We start from the raw sequence: 20,000 nt of genomic DNA on the forward strand, positions 1-20,000 counted from the left end.
AAGGGCTTTCCCGATTCTTAGCGAAAGGTCACTAGACGGGAAAATTCTGGGAACTAGTTTACTTTGTTTAAAAAGTGACGAAAAAGGGAAGGAAACTGATAAACAAAGAGATTTTCTATTGCCTCTGGGTTGCATATTTTCCAGTGTCCTTTGGCCTCCCCTTTGCAAAACATCCCTCCGTTTTGTGGCCTAGGAAGAAAAGCACGTGAATATCATCAGAAAAAGACTTCGTTAGGTACTCCTAAAGATGTGCATGTCACTAAATGCACAATAATAATAATTATTATTTTTTTGATCTACAATAGCTGCGTATGGAATTGCTTCACCGTTTGTAAAATACTAGTCTATGAACGCTCGTGTCACACAACAGCAACTTGATTTGTATGAATACATTCTTGACCATGGTACTCTCAAACCATCCAATCAAAGTTATGCAAACCCTTGACACTTACGCAAAACCGATACGCAGTCTCGTGTTTAGATGAAGCTATGTAAACAGGGAGAAATCCTTCATGCCACCATTCACTTTCTTTTTGATGTCCATATTGGTACAAATAAATAGGGTCGAAATAACCTGACGACAGTAATGATATCAATACTTATATTAACAGTAGTACTTACTGGGGATTAGTGCAGGTTCTTGTTCTGAACTGTACGCCACCCCAACAGGAAAATGTACAGGATGTAAATTCTGACCACTCGCTCCACCCTCCGTCTATTCTCGGTGTTCCATCATCCACGCACTCTCCCTTTATGCACCACTAAACACGAATCAAAGGATGAAAAGAGGTGATGAAAAAGCGTTTCCACTGAAAAGGAACGGGTGACATTCTAAAACAAGAATATTAGAATTATCAACGACGTTCCGCTTGGTGGTCAATCACATTACCCCTAATTGTGTCTAAACATAGTTAGTAGTCCCTCTACTAACTATGGTCTAAACGAGTCTTCCAAACAGTCTAAAATTTGCTGTCATTGTTAAATTTTGCACTCGCCAGCTCTTTCAATGCCACCGCTGACTGTAAACGTTCAAACTCTGATCTTTTTCTGAGAAACACAATCAGTTAACTAGAATTGCTGAGCTCCGGCAATTAAACCGTGACCCCTTTAGAATAAACATTAGAATGTTTTTCCCAACTGTGGATTAGACGATATATTTGGAATGACATCCTCCCCCCATACACGTCAGAAATAAGCCAACTAAGCGTTTATTTAAACGAGCACTTTATCGTCCTACATATAAATTGAAAAAAAAAAACATTAAAAAAAACCCAACATTTTACTCGATTTGCGTCAATTGTTGATTTCAGTTTACAGTGTCGCCAATTAGTGCTCCAGCTCTAGAACGACCAGGCACTTAGATAAAGTTCCTTTCCTTTCCTTTTTACGCACACACCATAAGTTCCACTCCCTATATGGGCTTTTCAGGGCCAATGGAACGCCATCAACGAAACGACAGAACGTAACAACAGCAAAAACTGGCCCAAAGCAAACCGGTTGGCTATTTACAATTGCAACCGAGAAGATGAAACAGGGACTACCAGGAACAAATATTCAGTGACTTGTTAGAGCGAGTCTTGAAACCGCCGGAGAGCTCCGGATCTCAACTGAAGGCAAGCTCCGCACTACCTCCTCATCACTGAACATATATTTTTTTCCTCTGGTCCTCTCATGTACGCTCATATGTCATCTGGTTTTCTCTTTTAACCTTTGTGTTTGTGTTTTGTATGTATAAATGTATGTATCTATTTGTGTACTCTCTTTGACTAAAAATTTTCCTCTAATGTAAAAAAAGGCATCAAATCGATCAATCGAACGGGCTGATGCTGACAACAACAATAACAACAACAACAACAACAACAACAACATCTTTAATTTATTTTTTGAATTACTAAATTATTGACAGGTGGACAGGCCCGCAGGTAACTATTGCTAATCTTGCCGGTTTATTCAGATTACATAGAATTTCTGTTAGTATTTTTTGTTTATTTATTTTATTTTATTTATTTATTTTGCGTTATACGTATTTATTCATAAGTGAAAATAGCATATGAAGGAGAGAAGGAACTGTAGACTGAATTACGGTATGAAAGTTTATGGGAAGGTTAGTATGAGTTTAAACTTTGGTTGCTGAAGATTTCTCTAAAAATCAGTAATTTTGTGTCAATAAATTAATCTTCATTTCCAAAAATACTGAGCAGTATACCTTGAATTCTTTTCGGTAGTTCTCTCAGGGAGCATGGTATCTCATTCCAAAGTTTTGCCCCTATTCTCGAAAAAGCCTTTTTTTGCGTCTCAAGTCTTGACTGTTTCATGTAAAAATTGTTTGAGGCAGAGGAGCGAGTGTTGTAAGAGTGGATGCTGGATGTGTTCGTGAAAAGGTTACGTATGTGAGGTGGTGCTGAAGCATTTCTAACATCATGCATTAATTCAGATAAAAAATTAAGATAAATGAAATAGTAGCTCTCCCATCGCTAGGATATTGCCCTGAGACACCAGCACCCAGAATATTATTTTGGAGTTCCCTGCTTTGGATGGGTTGCGATCCGGGGCAGGAACACATGATCAAGGCTGTAAAATATCGCCTGCTGTAACCCTAAAGGGGTGGTTACGACCTTCTGGCTTTGCCAAAGTCGCTAACTCAGTCTCTACACTTTAGAGGGCCACAGCTTCTGTATTTTCAGCCGATTTTTTCCGGATAATTTACGGTTGCGATAGCCAAGGATGGTGATTATTTTGTTTTAACACGACGTCGACGTACCTACCTCTCTCTCCCCACATTTTGTACCGTCCGCCATAGGAGCTAGGTTACTAGTGCACGATTTACCATTTTTTGTGCAGAACAGTGAGCCACATTCCGACTAAGGGGAGGAAGTAAAACAAACATTTATCCCTCCTTGAAATAAAATAGCAAAATATGTTGGATGCCAAAAATTCTCCTACTGCGAATTCAGCCAAAATGTCTAACTGTTGTGGGAGACAAGATGACCTTAACAAAAAAAAAAATGTACTGAAAGGTCGTTTAAAAATATTTATTTTGAACATAAAAGATGCAACGCTTAACGAGAAATAATATTTTTGGAGGAATATTTGAAAAAAAAAAGAATTTCGCGGGAAATTTTAATTGTTGACAATGAGTTAACAGAAATTTGGGATTTTAAATGTGACCAAAAAAATCAATTCTTATTTTTCTTTGGATTTCAAAACTATGTTAACTAACACTCAGCGACTAAAGTTTTAAGCCTTGATTTAAAAAAAGACACCTGGTTATTTGAACTGGAATTTTTGCTATTTAATGGTCTGCCACGTCAAAGGCTCACTAGTTTAAGAATGCATTGCGTATACATGCCGCAGAATAAATATGCAGCACGGGAGTTTTGGGTTTTCAGCCTATTAAACTTGCGTTTTGCATTTATAATAAGCTGCATTCACATGCTGAAATTTGAAGCCAGTGAGCCTTTGACGTCACTTTTCCCTGGATCCAACAATCTGAGGTCCGATCGATCAATTTTGAACCTGAGTAATGGCGGACTGTGAAATTCAAAACTTACACTCAAAGTAAACAGCCTTTGGATAAAAATCAAAACTAAAAATTTTGCCAGTAGGGTGTTAAGCAAACACACTTTCAAAATCTGAAGAAAAAAAGGAAGTTATTATTTTTTTATCACAGGGGCGCTTTAAGGAAACGAGTACTATTCAAATCAATGCACTAATGTGGTAGCGCACCCTTTTTAAGCGTTCTCTCTTAAAGTAAACGATGGATTGCGTCTTCTTGGTCAGAATTTTATTTGTACTCTTTTACAGTTCATGCCGCACCTGCGCCCCTGCTTTACACCCATGTTGCTCAGGCTCAACATCATACGCCGTAAGCTCATCGAGTTTGCGTTAGTCCTCGATTATTTACCAAGGATTTTTATTCTCCTCCAGATACTCCGATGGAAGAAACTTTCGATGGGGCTTGCTTTCTTGCAGTGATGTACGAATCAGTGACGATCACTGAGCTCCAACTAGCCTGAGTATCTGGCGGTTTTTTCCGAGAATGCGAGCGAGCGAAAGAGCACCGAAGCAGCTTTCCCGGGGTAAATTAACACCCCTCCCCCCAATCCCCTCGCGTGTTCGCTGCTCGTTCGCTTGCTCAATCGCTCGGACAAAACCGTCAGCAACACAGGTTAACGTTCTAGATTCGAGTCAAATTTCGTCTTGTAGTCCAGTTTTCCCCTATTCTCTCAGTACCAAACTTTCTTCCATCTTATTCCCCCAACTATCACTTCCGTGATAATTCAGGGGGAATGCATTTGAAATATAAGCAGAAGTCAATAAAGATAATTATTTCATTGTTTTAACAATCCGAAATGCGTTACCTGTCTTTGTCTGCAGAGCTTATAACCAGGTCCCATCTGTAACACGCACTGCGCGTCACCGTCGTACAACTGACCGGGTAGCTTGTAGTGATTATCATTTGAAACTTTGTTTAAGGCAGGATTGTCATTTAAGCAAAAAGACGCTTGGTCACTAGGATGGAAATAAAAGATTACTTTAATTTGGCGCCCAAAATTTTTAAAGACAAGGCCTTTATTCACTCTTAGACATACAATAATGAAATTTACAGGTATTGAAATTAAATAAAGAAAAAGGGCTATTGGTTTCCTAAAATAACTATGTAGTTAAAGAATTGGGAAGCCAAATTACATAAAATAAATTAAAATGCTTGGGTCGGAAAACACGCACATATAGTCGGACATATAAATCAACAACAATAGACGCACGAAAACAACTCATATTTAACAATAATTATTCCATGAGCGCGCGTTTGATATGAGATGGTAAATAGCCATCGAGGCGCGTAGCGCCGAGTTCACTTGGCTATAACCAGTCTCATATCCAACAAGCGTGAATCATGGGAATAATTTGTTTTATTAAATTCCTTTAACTCCAAAAATTTGGAAGTACGCAATAAGAACGCAAAAAAGCGAAAACATCCGAGCGAAATCGAAAAACCTTGATGAAGATGTGATGTTGTGTAATACCTTGGGTCAGACAGACGTTGGCTCATCACAAAAACATTTCTTGCCTTTTCACTTGATTCAAAACGTTTCCACAAAAAAAAAAGTATATTTTCCTTTGTGGCTTTATTCAGAGAGAAATTTCGCTTTCCGGCGAAAAAAATTTTAGCTTAGCAACTTTTAGTGCAATCATTTACCATATAAGGTCAAACTAAGGTATATGAGCTGATAACCGAGATTGAGTAAACCAATCCCGATCAGAGCATGCGAAATGCATTATCCGAGGTTCAGAATTTGATAACTACAATTATTAAATTCGCAACCTCGGATAATGCTAATGGTAATGGCTATTTACCATCTCATATCCAACCCGCGCTCATGGAATAATTGTTAATTATTATATACTGCACAAATGAATAATGCTCTCCTGTTGCGCTCATTCGCTAACTCGGAGGTGATTAGCCAAGTCCTATTCACCTCCGAGTAGACGGTTCGCGCGATCTTAAATTCCCGACCACGTTTTACAAAACAAAGTATTACTGTGGTTCGCTTTTTATCAAACTTGTGTGGTATATACTAAAACAATTATTCACCTTAGTGTCGGTGAAAGTGGTGGACCACTATTCACCTCCACTTCGGTGAATAATGATGATGAACTGTAAACGTGCGTTTTGCCCTTCAGCTCTATCAAAACTGGATTTCACAATGAGTGAACGATACCTTCTAGCTTTTTAAGCCCCCCCCTAAAAAACAAAGTGTTGGTTGTTTTTGAAGCTGTCTTCGACCCGATGCAAAATCGACTTGCTATCCCTTTTCACTCGTCATTTCATATATCCAATCAAGTAAAGGACATTTGAATAGTTTCGTCTGCGTTATTTTTGCCATTCGCACGTGCCTTATTATGCAATCGATACAATTCTCAGTCAATGCAGGAAGAAACCAAAACACTAGAAAATGGAGTAATCGTGGAATATTAAATCCATTATTGAATGGTTAAGCATATGATACTTGTAGCAATAACGACTTTAGTTAAGTGTAAATGTATTCAGTACAAGAGCGCTAATTGGGGACACTAACGAAATTAACTCACAATCAAATCAATTGAAATCAAATATTGGGGAAAACCGGAGTACCCGGAGAGTAGTAGTCTTCTTTCGACAATTCTGCCCCATACAAGTTAAAATTCATAGCTAAAATTTGTTTTTCATTTTTTAGTTATTGGCTTGACCGATAAAGTGCTTTATTAGACCCACTTTAGAAATCTCTGGTGATCATTGCAATCTGATTGGCTTTCAGCAGTGCGATTTAATCACGAATTGCGCTCTTTTTTGCTCTAAATCGCATTTGCACTTTTTCGCCAGCAACGAAAACAAAACAACCAATCTGATTTCAAGTCTTGTTTAAAGTAACCATTTAAACTTCAGGAAAACGGAAGACACAGAAAAGCCATTGTGTGGCGAATTTTAAGTTTTCTTCCCAATATATACTTTGCTTTTTAAAAAAATACCGTAAATAACGGATTTAATTGCTTACACTTTTTGAATGAGCTCCTTCAGGATGAATACCAACATTTAGGGAAGCTTTCAACTTTTAGTGTCCATTTTGTATCCCTTTTTTTCAAATCGGCAACTGGGCTAATAAAATATTGGTTCTGACTTAGATCCTGTATTTGAGCGATTACATTGTGCGATTTCTAACTTTGTAATAAAGTCGTAGTTGAACTTCTTGTCGTGCAAGTATGGTGAAATCCCGAAATGTGCCGTCCATTCGCATAAAATGAACAGCGAACTTTGTCTGTATTTAGCGATTCTTTTGTAAGTGTTGTCGTTTGCTGTTTACCTCAAAAAATCTTGAATTTGTTTCCTGCTGCAAGGGGACCATCTAGTAGCATATCTTCCACCTGGGACAGCTGTGGACATTATGAATGTTCCGTCAGGACATTCTTTAGTTGACCCATCATGATCAACACCAACCCTGTAGAAAAAGCATTCAATTTTACATTCTAAGAAGTCCTTTAGACAGGACTGCATCCATCACTGGCAACATGTACAAAGAAAAGTAACTATAAGAAGAGAATAAAACCTCGAAAGGCGTAATGCGCAAGTAGAAAAGATGATATGTTAGTTAATAATAATAATAATAATAATAATAATAATAATAATAATAATAATAATAATAATAATAATAATAATAATAATAACCTATCTTGATTGGTGCTCTTGGAAGCATATCAAAAGGTGCAAAGACCTGGTTTGGCAAGGTAGATGTACAATTATCGGCCATCCTTGGAACTGCTCACCTGTTAAGGAAAGTGTTGCGTCTCTAAGCTACTGGGAGTTTCTGAGACGCAATAAACATTACCCAGTAGAACACCCGACAACTGGAGAGAATCGAATAATAATAATAATAATAATAATAATAATAATAATAAAATAATAATAATAATATTAATAATAATAACTTTATTTAAGTGTCAATGGATTTAGCACAAGGGGACACAATAAATATTGAGTCAAATCCAATCAAATCTTGGTTTACCGGGAAAGAAACCTCTCGGCAGAGAAGAGAAACAAAAAACCCAACCCACATATGACGCCGAGTCTAGGAATCGAGCCCGGACCTCTGATTAGTGGGAGGTGAGTGCTGTCGTAACTGCGCCACCCTACGGAAGAAAGGATAACTGAGAACACACCATTCAGATTCTACGACCTATGATAGCTCCCCAGAAGTTCTTACTGGACAGCATTGTAACCAGACACGCGACTGTTCTTAAAATGATGAAAAATGTAATTTGTGATAATCCTTATCAGCATGAATTGCTCCTTTGCTGGCAAGTAGCAGAGGCCTGGTTGAGAGTGGCAAGCGCTTGGAATGTCATGTGATCGAGGTTTGTATTTTGCGACCGTTAAGCGAGTGAGGCATTCTACGGTCAGAATTCGCCACGTGCACAAGTCCAGTTTCCCTTTATTGTTATATCACGCTGAAAAAATATTGTTTTATGCCTTCGTTAGGCTGTATATGATAGCGCTCATTTACATTGTAAGTAGTGCTTCTCAATAAGAATATCCTAGAACCCCAATTAGGGGTCGCTCCACTGCCTTGGCCGGGGTGCACGTTCCCCTGTTTTTTCCAACTGCTTGTTTTTAGGGATTTTCTTGTCCGGCTCTGGTGCAGTGCTCTTCACTTTGTAATACTAAATGCTTTTGTATGTATTTCAATGCGAAATAAATAGCACAGTGGTTTGGCTGGCCAACGCGCCAATATATCATCTAGCTCGAGTATCCGGTTGAGTAATGGAGGCAAAAAGGATGTTATCTCCCAGCAAGTTATCTTTTTGAAACAGACAAAGCCCCGTTCATCAAAACGATCACAAGTGTTCGACCGTTATGACACGGAGGACTTTGGGGACGAGAACAAAGCATCGACCAAAAACCTAGAAAAGAATTCCACTTACGCATGGGCAGTTTCGTGCGCTATCATTATTGATGTCGCTAATCCAAAGTCTCCGTTAGTTACACTGATTCCATAACGACCTCTGCATATGGAGGATTTAGCTGCTATCCCTAATACATTGACAGATTATTAAAGTTAATAGTCATTCTATCTCAATGCAACCGTTAATCGAACAACACTGACATAACTCACCTCCGAATCCACCTCTAAATCGAAAAAAAAAAAAAAAAAAACGTGAAAGAATGGAAGAAAACGGTAGTTCATATCGTACCAAGTAAGCATTGCCTCATTGTGATTGAGAATATAGGAATTTTCAATGATGAATACCGCATTTACCTATTAATTAAGGGATGGGTGAATGTGACAACCTAACTGTGATGATCATCTTCATTTAGTAGGTGTTTGCCCTATTATAATATGTAGACCTAGCCAAGCCTAAAAGCGGAGCTCCCGGTGTATTTATTCTTTCGACGAGTTAACGCAGCTTGAGCCTGTGATCCAATCGAAACCCAGTACCTGGTCAGCCGTCAACTTAAAAAAGCTGACTTTGATTAGCTTTAAACTTGAGCCGCCATATGGTCACATGATACTGGTCAGCGGATACCTTGATTTGACGGGTGTCAATTGACCATAACATGGATGTCCAATATCAAAGATGTATGCTGTAAACTAGCTAGCGACAAGTATACAAGTATTGATTCTCTAATGTTTAGCCCAAGATATAGTCACGTGATATTGGTCACATTGGCATACACGGAGTGGTGGACGGTCGCAAGGTGACCAAAACCAAATTTTCTTGCACAGATGGATAACCAGAATTTTCTTACAAATGGTGCTCCGCGCTCGTGCCTTCGGTGCGTGCAAATTAGCTATGTTACAAATCCAGCGGGGCCGGATAAGGACCCCATCCACAAGCATCTCTGCTGATTAAAAATATTTCACGCCCACACGTAACGTATTCTAATCGAATTTGCCCATCCTCAAGCATCTGGAATCGTTCTATTGTCCAGGACTATTGTCAACAGAGCATGCGCTATCGGGCGTGCGTGTTGGGGACAAGAGAAGCGATAGCATTTTCCTTCAGCGGTCAATTTGAATATTTACGCGGAAAAGACTGGATCTGAGTTTATTACGGCATCGAATTTGCAAAATTAAAAATAATAATAATAATAATAATTAACGAGCTTTACCTGCAAGATGAGGTTTGATCGCGATTCTGCCAAATCCCTGGTGACTCAGTGAGGTTTAACATGAGATGCGCACAGGCTGCCGTGGATAATCAGACTTTTAAAGGTTGTGGACACGGTTATGAAGATACAAACGAATACAGAGAAAAAAGAAAGAACACGGGGTAGGAAGTAGAAAAACTGTGAGGGAGGTCATGTTAACGCTCATCGACTCACTCGGGATTTGGTAGAATCACAATCAAAGTTCACCTTACAGGTAAGACTAATTGAATTCTACCAAATCCCGGGACGTCACTTTCGGTTAAATAAGATTTTGCAGCAATAAACGTGGACACGATTATTCCAACCCACAAAAAACAATTTATTTTAGCGCAGCTATTTCCAGCAATAACAGGTTTGTTATAGAACTTCTGAAAAGTTGATTCTGGAGACCATCGGGAGTGTTTCGGGATTTCATCTGTGGGAATCAAGTGACTGCTCTCGATGCAGCTGCTGATTTAGCGCTGTGAGAATTAAGCTTCGCTGTATCCACTCCACTTGCTTCCAGAACAGCCTTAATCCATCGCCAAATTGAACTCGTACCAATGTGCCAAGAAGGCTTGACATATGAAAGGAGCATATGGCCATTGTCATGGTCACGGAAAAGCTGGGTTTTTCCAAGATAATGTTCAAAAGTAGAGCAAGTCAAGTTGTTCTTAGGGTTCTTGCTAACCAAAAATATGACGAGAGAATTTTCCCCGGGTCTGTCCTGCTTGACATGATCCTAGATGCAGAATAAATAATAATCTGGAGTTTTCTCCATAGCATCAATCCTCAGAAACGACAGTGTTAGCCACCGCTGCCCTAAGGTTAGAGCCAGCAGTTTCAAGGTCAGTTCTTTGAAAGACAGCTTCCCCAGAGGATGCAACAGTTTTACACACTCTAGGACAGGTTTAACATACCATGTTTCCTGATATCGAGGAGTAAGCTTGCAAAAGTTAATCACGCCCTTCAGGTAGCACACTATAAAAGGGATGGTTAGCCACAGCATGGTGACAACCAGAAAATTCATACCCCATTAAAAAGCTTGAGAGTGCTTAGCGAGCTGTATTAATCGTCGAGTTTGACAGTTGGTTAATCTAAAAGGCGTGGAGAAACTTCACATAGGATGCATGTGGTTCTTGCTTGCAGGAAGCATAGGCACTGATTTGATGGTTGATTCTACTAGCAAGTAGGTCAACCTGGAGAACACTAAAAACCCAAATATTACTTTCAAACCAGCCACGATTTATCCTATCTTCAAAATGACGTCACAGATAATCTGCAGTTACAATGAACTGACCCGGCTGATGCGCAGCAGAAAGCCGATTATGCCAGTTAACGGCCAATTACCAAATTTTCCTACTTTTGGTGTTGTATTCCTTCTCGCATCCGCGATGGCGTTGATGTCAGAAATAGCACTCATGTTGTCAGACATGATCCTAATGTGCTGATTGTACATTGACCCGAGTAAGGACATGAACCCCAGCTTTACGTAGACCTGTTCGATAATACTGTCGTGTTTATAATTTATAATCATTTTGGCTTTGGTGGGTTGTGGCACCCCAACCTTTGTGTGATATACAAAAATTTGGTTTTATCAACGAAGTTGATAATGTAAATTGGCCACCGTACAGAGATTCTAAAAGCTGACGTTTCGAGCGTTAGCCCTTCGTCAGAGCGAATCTTTGGGTGATATGTTGCAAAAGTGATATTTGAGGAACCATGGTCAATAACACGGAAAGCTGTGGAGACTGAGATGACCCACCACTCTAATATCACCAATATTGTGAGCAGATAAAGACATGTTGCCAAACTCCGCCCCAGGAAAGTAGCTACTAAAGTTCCTATCAATGTAGCAACTTCACAGATTGAGAAGTATTGGGCAAGCAAAGCTTTCTGGAACAAAATAACGACCTTGTCATCCTTCTTTGTGGTTAAGCGAACTGCCATGGATGTAGAGTTGAACAGGAACCCTATAAAAACTCTATGCACTGCGTAGGGTGAAAAACAGACTCGGTCGAGTGAATCACAAAACCTAGGCGAGTAAATAATTGGACGGCATGTAAGGTAGCCTCACCGTTTGCCTCCTCAGAATCCTTCGTGTAAAAAAAGTCATCAAGATAACCCAAACAATTATGTCCGTACAGGGTGCGTGGGGTGTAAAGAACAGGTTTTAACACCTTGGTAAAGTTGCGAAAACTACTTGTCAGTCCCATGGGTAGGGTACAGAACTGGAACAGAAGAACCCTCCATGCAAACTGGAGATATTTCCTGAAGCTAGGCGATATAGGGATGGAACATTAGGCATTAGGTTTCACCAACCTTTTGGCAGATCCAAGAGTATCCACCTTAAAGTTACAATATTTCAGGCATTCTAGCCAGGGTATCATCGACGTACTTCTTGTACAATTGGAGCATCAAGCCATTGCGTGTAAGCTATCTTCAATATGACAAATGAAGACATTGGCCATTAAAGGACCAAGGGGCGAGCCCATGGCCACACCATCGGTCTGTTTGTAAAGTTGACCATTAAACTGGAAAAGCTGATTGGTTGTGGCAATTTCGAGTAGTCTCGCAAGCTGATCCTGTTGCAGATTAAGGCCATAGGTTTTGTTGAACCAATCATCAGTCAAGGCTTTGTTGACCATCTAAAGGCACATTGGTAAAAAGAGCTGTGACGTCGTAAGAGACCAATATGTCATCTTCATTCATAGTGTGGGTACGAATCTCATCAGCGAGGGCAAAGGCATCAGTGATAAGGCTTAGTGATAACGATGTCGTCACGTAAGAGATTGAGAGCTTTGGCAAGGGCCTTAGGTGGATTAGGGCTTGTACGCTGAATGTAGTTCAAAGCGATTGAACGTAACGTTGAGCTTGCCAGTTCCATTTCATCTGCATCTTCCAATTATGGCTCTATTTCCAATACGCCTTCTCAAAGCTGGCTTGAGTTTCGATGGGTGAAACTTTTTGAGGTAGAGAAAACTTCAATCCTCTGCAAAGGATAATTTTTTCGAAGAACGAAAGGCGGTATGAAGACATGTTGTTTATTTGCTCGTTGACATCAAACTTCTTTGAGATCAAGCGTGAGATCTTGTTGACATGACATTTCATCATTTCGATGTACTGATTATTGCGAAGAATACTTAGCGTTCGCACGATGGTGAAAAAGGAAAGCAAGGAACATTCCTCCCTGACATCCTTGTAAGCGTTTTGGACTTCTTCTCTAAGATGCTAAAGCACGTAAATGGAAGAAGTCCTCAGAAAACTACCAAAAGGCGGTCATGGAGGAGGAATTGAGATCCAAACTCACTCAGCTCAAGCAGAATGTGCCAAGTTGCGCTCCATATTTAGTCGCCTTGACTATCCAATGAAATGCTTCAGCGAACAAAGCAGAAAGAAACAATGATGAGAGTAGCACAGTAAAGATTAGTCTTCCATTCAAAGATCAAGTGGCCGCTAATGCGGTTCCGAAGCAGTTACGCGATCTCAGCCATAAGATTGGCCCTACTTTGCAGCCAGTTTTCGTGAGCAGGAAATTGGGGCAAGATCTTAAACCCAAAGAAATTAAGCCGTCAATTGTGAGTAAGCAGTGTGTTGTTTACCATTTTTCATGTGATTTGTGCGATGCAGATTATGTCGGGTACACAGCCCGACACCTTCATCAAGGCATTGCTGAGCACAAAAATTCGGCAATCGCTAGACATTTCTTAGAAGCTCACAGTAACAACAATTTTTTGAAAGAAAACCAATTCACAGTTTTAAGAAAGTGCCAGGGCAAATTTGATTGTTTAGTATTTGAAATGCTCTTCATCAAGAATCTTAAGCCCAATTTAAATATCTAGAAGGACTCCATACGTGCGAAACTTTTTGTTTAATATTTTTAATCATTTTTTCTCACGTTACAGCTTTTAATCAGCTATCTTTTTTTTAGTATTTGTAGACCGAAACTCACAAACATATTTTGACTTGATAATGACGTTTAGGTAACGTCGAAACGTTGTCGCTTTTTTTTAAGCAATTTTTTAAGAATTAATGTTTTATTGCAATTTTTTATAGTTAAAATTTACAACTGGTTTGTCTACCTTTATGATGTGTAAATATTTATTTTAGGGGCAGACTGATTTATAAATAATTGTAGTTGTGTAATTTATTATTTGTATATAATTCATTTCGCAAATAAAATTATTTATAAATCAGGATGTGCCTAAAATAATTATTTACATATCATCCGACAGGTTTTGAGTCTTATTTATAAATAAATTTTCTGGCAGTTTAGGCATAATAATAATAATTTGTTCTAAATATTTTTTTTACAAACGGCTCCCCATAGGTGAAAAGAAAAATTAATCTGTATGAAAAATAGAAATCAACATCATTAAGTAAAAAAATCTGAAAAAGATGTGTGTGACTTACACAAAGAGGTATGGCCCTTCCCTATGGTGCTCACTTTCACTGATGAGCCTCCCCCTCTGAGACCCCAGCTCTTCCCTCTTAGAGCTCTTGGAAATCGAATCTTGCGGATGGCAAGTAAATTGACAAGTTATCTTATGGATAGAATCATTTGGCGTTCTGAGGGCTATTACTATAAAACATTGGGGATTTTTGGATCTAAGGGATAGGTATGCACAAAATTCCCTACCCAGTGACAAGAATCACGTGATCTGCATGTAGTGGATCAGCATCGGACATGGGCATATTTCCTTCGTTGATCCACCGCTTTAAAGCAAAAAGTTTTGCCTTATTCTTGTCTTTACTTGAATAGCTCAGCTGAAAGAAAAACAAGTTATCACAAATGTAACCGTTTGTAAACTCGTAAGGTGTATTATTATATATACACGTATAGAGAGAATTTTACACAATAAACCTAGCAAATATAATTCTATATTTGTTATATTTCACATGTGATGAAAGTGATAGGTCCACAATGATCAGCTTTGCGTATAGCATTCTTTACATGTAAAAAATACAACCAATCACTGTCTAGAGTAGAATCACTTAGCCATCCGGAGCAAAGCATTCATATAGCTTCCGAGAAGCATGGTCTTGAAATCAGCGCCCGTTCGAAGTTTGTGTTTTAAAAACATGGCTTCAGCTTCCCATTTTGTTCCTCTGGATTTACCGTTAGATGATTATTTTATCGAGACGCAATCGAAAAAGGAGGAACTTTTAACATCTCTAAAAACAGTGTAAGTCAACAGAGTCCAAACTTGTCTTAGTTTGCACAGCTCGAAGCATCGCCATTACATGATCGAATCTGACAGTGCCTAGGGGCAAGCAAAATGATTTCACACTTTGTGTTTGCGACCTCTCCCGTATTTTCCAGTTATTATAAATGGAAAGTGATACGTAATAAACGTATGTGGATCTTTTGTCTTCTTGTTGCTGGACTGGTTACCGGATTTGTTTTATTAGTACGCTCGCTCACTTAGATCAGTCTTGAATTTGTTGCTGTTCTTCACGTAAGTTCATGGCATCGGAAAAAATATAAGCGATTCCAAGCATATGTTTAATTCTCGTTATATATGCAATTAACAAATTACAGCAAAGAAAGTGCTTTGTACGGTATATGCACGAGTTGCAAAAACTTTGGAAACTCACTCGTTCGCTTTGCTCACCGGTTCATTTTCCAAAGCGGAACTGCAACTCGTGAATAAAGATGCGTACGTCACTCTTTCTTTTCAAGTAGACGTAGTTTTCTAGTACTAGTGAGAGGACGTACATGTATTTTGTTAAAGTGGACATAGCTTTTGAGTGGACCTAGATGTTGTTAACAATTTTACACCCCTAAACTGTCCCACTTGACGAGTAAAATCGTCTGGCGTTACACAGAATAAAATCTATAAGAGTAACTAGTAGGCTTTTACAAAGTCCTGGAAACGAAGTTGTGGGCGAGTGGAAATTCAGGATGCAATAACATCCGTTTCTGTGCTTAGCGAACCAGGGAGTAAAAGGCCATGCGAATAGCCCATTTTTGAGTTGCTGTTTAGCACGGTTTCAAAGCGAGTCCTGGTGCACAACTATTCAAATGGAAATGAGTGGTGTATTTTCATGCAAATCAAACTCATTATCATTGGAATGGTTTAGCACCAAGACTCTTTTTGAATCAGAGGCAAACAGCAACTCGGAAATGGCCAGTTCGGCTCACTGGTGTAGGGGGGCAGGGATGGCGCAATGGTGAGAGCACTCGCCTCCCACCAATGTGGCCCGGGTTCGATTCCCAGATCCGGCGTCATATGCGGGTTGAGTTTGTTGGTTCTCCACTCTGCACCGAGAAGTTTTCTCCGGGTACTCCGGTTTCCCCTCTCCTCAAAAACCAAAATTTGACTAGATTTGTTTTAATTGTTAATTTCAATTTACAGTGTCCCCAATTAGTGCTCCAGCGCTAGAACGACTAGACACTTAAATAAATTTCCTCTCCAATTTTATTCGCGTTTGTGGATTAAGGGAAAAAAAATACACTCAAATGCTTGCAGCACGATAACTTTTCCTTTTTTAAGCCAATAACATTCTTGCTTTGTTTATCGTGCTGTTTGTTCCTATTGCAATTGTTCAATGGTGCCTCAGCCATTTAAATGAGAGATTATTGGGGTCTGTACATGTGATTTAGCACGATTGTGAGGGCATGTCTTATTTCGGTACACTCAATTGGTAAATCGTTACCTCATTATAAAGTAATGATATCCTGACTACAGCTTGTGTCAGCTTAATCGCTCCAATAGTGTTGTCATGGAACATCATATTAACCTGGAAAAATAAAATGTTATCGGAAAAAATGTGAGGCCTAGAATGATTCACACGACCTCCGTATAACTCCTGGGGTTCTTCGTTTCACAAAGTGTTACACTTGCCATTAGGGACCTGTCCATTCAGGACCTTCAATCCGGGTCAAAAGCTTCGGGTCACGTGTCCAATTTTGGGCGAAAAGTAGAGAATTTACTGCACATGCTTCCATCGTTATATGAGCAACGCCTGAGACCCCGAGACAATGTTGAAACATGCGAGCGATCGATGAACGGAGACCGTGAAAAAACAACACCGTAATGGGGGAGGGGTAAACGTGGGAATTGTCCTAACCGTTTTGACCAGGGCCCGGTTGTTCAAAAGCCGATTAACGCTAAACCCAGATTAAAATTTAACCAAGAAGTTTATTTCTCTACTGCCAAATGCTGTTCAACGCTGATATTCGGCAAAAATTTGCAATAGGAGATGTCCATCTTGAAAAACAAAAATAAGCAAAAGAAACTTTAACCGAAAAGTTGAGAACATGAAACAAAAGTTTACGCTAATCTTGGATTAAGTTAATCGGCTTTCGAACAACCGGACCCAGGAGTGTAGATAAGCAAACTAGCTCTCCAGTGAGTTCTAGTAGCTCAATGGGTACAACATTCGACTGGTGTTTCGGAGGTCCTAGCTTGAATCCCTGAATCCTTAACGTCTTCACGTTAAGTTGTCCTTTCGCCCGTTGCCAAGCAACTTGTATCCTATTCTTCTCCCGGGCGCATTATACCTTTCCATCATTTCATGTAAGTGTTGCACTGGTCTGCGGGCTCAGCAATGTTGCACGTTTCAAATATGAAAATACACCTATTGATGTCAGATGAGGTATCGTGCGCATGAGAAAGATAAATGGCTTGCTGCTTGGCAACAGGCAAAATGAAAATGAATAGTCCCAAGAGAGACTGGAAACAATGCTTATACAAATTTTTGGAACCAAAGAGTATTATGGACTGGGAGGAGGAAGAAAATTGTGTGGTCAGTGCTGTTTCGAATTCTACCCATTAAAGAAACAAATGGGCAGCTCGAAAAAGTACTGACCACACAATCTTCCTCCTCCTCCCAGCTTTTAGGGGTCTAAATCTCCTCTCTGCACTCTCCATCCCGACACGGCAAGGAGTGCTTGCTCACAGCTCTCACATAATTCTGAGCAACCATGAGGTGTGCAAAAAATGTCGGGTATATAGACTTTCATACCGGACTAAAATGTTTCATGGACATTAATTATTTCGGATCCGGTATATGAAAAACTTGAAAAAAGGATTGAAATTAGTATTTCTTTTGTTGGAGAAGTCATTTCAAAAACTTGTGCGTTTTTTAACCTCTCCGCCTGCGACCGGTTGGTTTCAGATGTTTTCTTGCTTTTTCAAATTCAATGAAGCTCTCGCACTCGTTTTTGAAATATTACGACACCACCCCTGCTCTATGCACTTTTAATTCTGTATGCAATTACTGAGCAGAATTTCAGTACAAATACTTTCGTTTTTTTTCTCATTTATACTTCAGTCACGAAAACCGCATGAACGTCACCCCCAAATAAGGGTATGCTCTGCTCACCATGTGGGCCATTGTTAGAAGTGTTTCGGTTGCCTCTTCGTCGTTGTTAAATTTCTGGAGGTAAAGGTGATCAGCAACTATCATGACCTCTAAGTATTTTTCTTTATAAGATCTTGCCTTCCTTGTCAGTTCGCGTTCCTTGGAGATACTTCGCTTCGCTCGTGCTTTTGGTAAGATAACAATTTGAAAGTATTAATGATGAGTAAACAGCCAGCATCAGGCCGTCCCCTTTTTTATACGTTTTAACCATCGATTGGGTTTCGTAATCATTGGGTCGGTCGGTCGAAGTAAAAAAAAATATATCAGAAACAAAAAGTCAAAAAAGGAAAAAATAGTGCAAGCAAACTCAGGAGAAACCAGTTTGAAGCCGCAGAAAGAGTCAAGTGGCAGCGGGAGGAGACTAGTCAGGAGAGTTAGACGTTTAAAACGTATTTTTCAGAAAGCCTCTCCTGTGGACGAGTGTCGCATTTACTCTGGGGTTAAAGCTGAAACTGAAAATCAAGTTGTATAGCTCAGTTTAAAAACAAAATGTTTTGCCAAGCTATTACCTTCTTGATATCCCAATTTTGACAACCCGCCAAAAATATGGGTCAGTCGGACGACGGTTAGCAAAGAAAAACTCCCGGTGGGACTGCCTAACCAAAACATATTTCCCCACACTTACGAATCTCTCCCGAGCAAGGGTTTTTTTTGGCATCAGAGCTTTCTAAAACCTCTTGCCTTTTTCTCCGCTTGCGATATCTTTAGAGGGTCCGCCATCTTGTAATTTAGTGGTGTTTGACGAATTACTTTTCCTGTTTTTTTTCCCTATGGAACCATTACTTTTGGCGACAAGGATAATGAGAGCATACAGGAGCAAGTTTAACTTACGAGACATGGACGTATGTTTAGGTGAAATAAATGGCCCTACGGCCTTCAACGTTGTTGAGGCACAATCCATAAATTCTTCGATTCGAGCTAAGCTGGACATGATGTTATGCATGATAATCATTCTATCCTTTGTAGACGGAGAGCAGTTATTAGGAAAATAAATAAATACGACATTCGACACTGTTGGTGAGCCTGCCAAGCTTTCACAGCGCTGGCGCGTTTGAACTTTTTGTGACTGCATCAGGTATTAATGTTCCGACGCAAACGGCAAGTAATGTGGCAAATACGAGAAGCAGTGTTTCATCGGATATCCAAACACCGAGAAGCGAGTCGAAAAACGAGGCCTAAGGCCGAGACTTTTAACCGAATTCGGGGTCTTTGGATATCTGATGACACACTATTTCGAGTATTTGATATAATTGCTTCTCGAAGGATTTAAGAGATATTTGAGATTAAAGTTGGCGAAATTATATGCCAGTTAAGACCACATATTCAAACTTCCTCCACTGTAGTGATTTCGTTCGTTTTTGGCGTATGAATTATTAATGACTTTGAGAAATTTATTTCGCACTGACAACTTAACCTTAGCTAAGCTTTTAGACGGAGTAAGCCAATATCGCGATAAAGCAGAGCTTTTCCTCATGCCTGGGGTGCAAGTTGGTGCAAATAAACAGGGTACATGCAGATAAACAGCAAATTAAGTCACAAAATTCAAGAAATAAATGCTACACATGTGACAGAGTGGTCACATGGAAAGCCGGGACTAAAGGATGTTTACATGATCACGTTTGCGAAACTTGAGGCAAAATCGGTCATTTTGCTGTTTGTTGTCGATATTTCCAAGACCAACCCACCATCCCGCACAGCACACTTACAACGCCCCAAAGGGCGGTAGCGAGTTAAAGTCCTAGCTATAGCCCAGCAAGAAATTAACGCTATTGTGATAAACAAGATGATTCCTTCTATGTCTCTGCAGCTTCTGTTGATGAAGAAGTTGAGACACTTCCAACCAAGGCCTGCATCCTTGTTGCGGTAGAGCGCAGGGATAAGGATAGACTCCTGCCAATTATCCGCGCTCAAATATAGCCAGGATCATGCGTGATGAGCGACATGTGGAAAGCTTACGATTGCCAAG

At 39.7% G+C, this 20,000-nt stretch overlaps 1 protein-coding gene across 1 annotated transcript in view; it reads right to left on the reverse strand.

The window, feature by feature from the left end:
• Positions 1-20,000, reverse strand: part of LOC138006008 (A disintegrin and metalloproteinase with thrombospondin motifs 6-like) — a 41,900-nt gene that overhangs the window by 18,411 nt on the left and 3,489 nt on the right. The window contains exons 2-11 of the mRNA XM_068852165.1: positions 17,996-18,159; positions 16,325-16,408; positions 14,304-14,431; positions 8,649-8,662; positions 8,458-8,566; positions 6,843-6,977; positions 4,362-4,512; positions 2,766-2,861; positions 622-761; positions 63-189 (exon numbers count right to left, since the gene is read on the reverse strand). Coding sequence (XP_068708266.1) covers positions 63-189; positions 622-761; positions 2,766-2,861; positions 4,362-4,512; positions 6,843-6,977; positions 8,458-8,566; positions 8,649-8,662; positions 14,304-14,431; positions 16,325-16,408; positions 17,996-18,159 — 1,148 coding nt within the window. The remainder of the gene's footprint in view (positions 1-62; positions 190-621; positions 762-2,765; positions 2,862-4,361; positions 4,513-6,842; positions 6,978-8,457; positions 8,567-8,648; positions 8,663-14,303; positions 14,432-16,324; positions 16,409-17,995; positions 18,160-20,000) is intronic.

Source organism: Montipora foliosa, chromosome 6, assembly GCF_036669935.1.
Source record: "Montipora foliosa isolate CH-2021 chromosome 6, ASM3666993v2, whole genome shotgun sequence".
NCBI classification, from domain to species: domain Eukaryota; kingdom Metazoa; phylum Cnidaria; class Anthozoa; order Scleractinia; family Acroporidae; genus Montipora; species Montipora foliosa.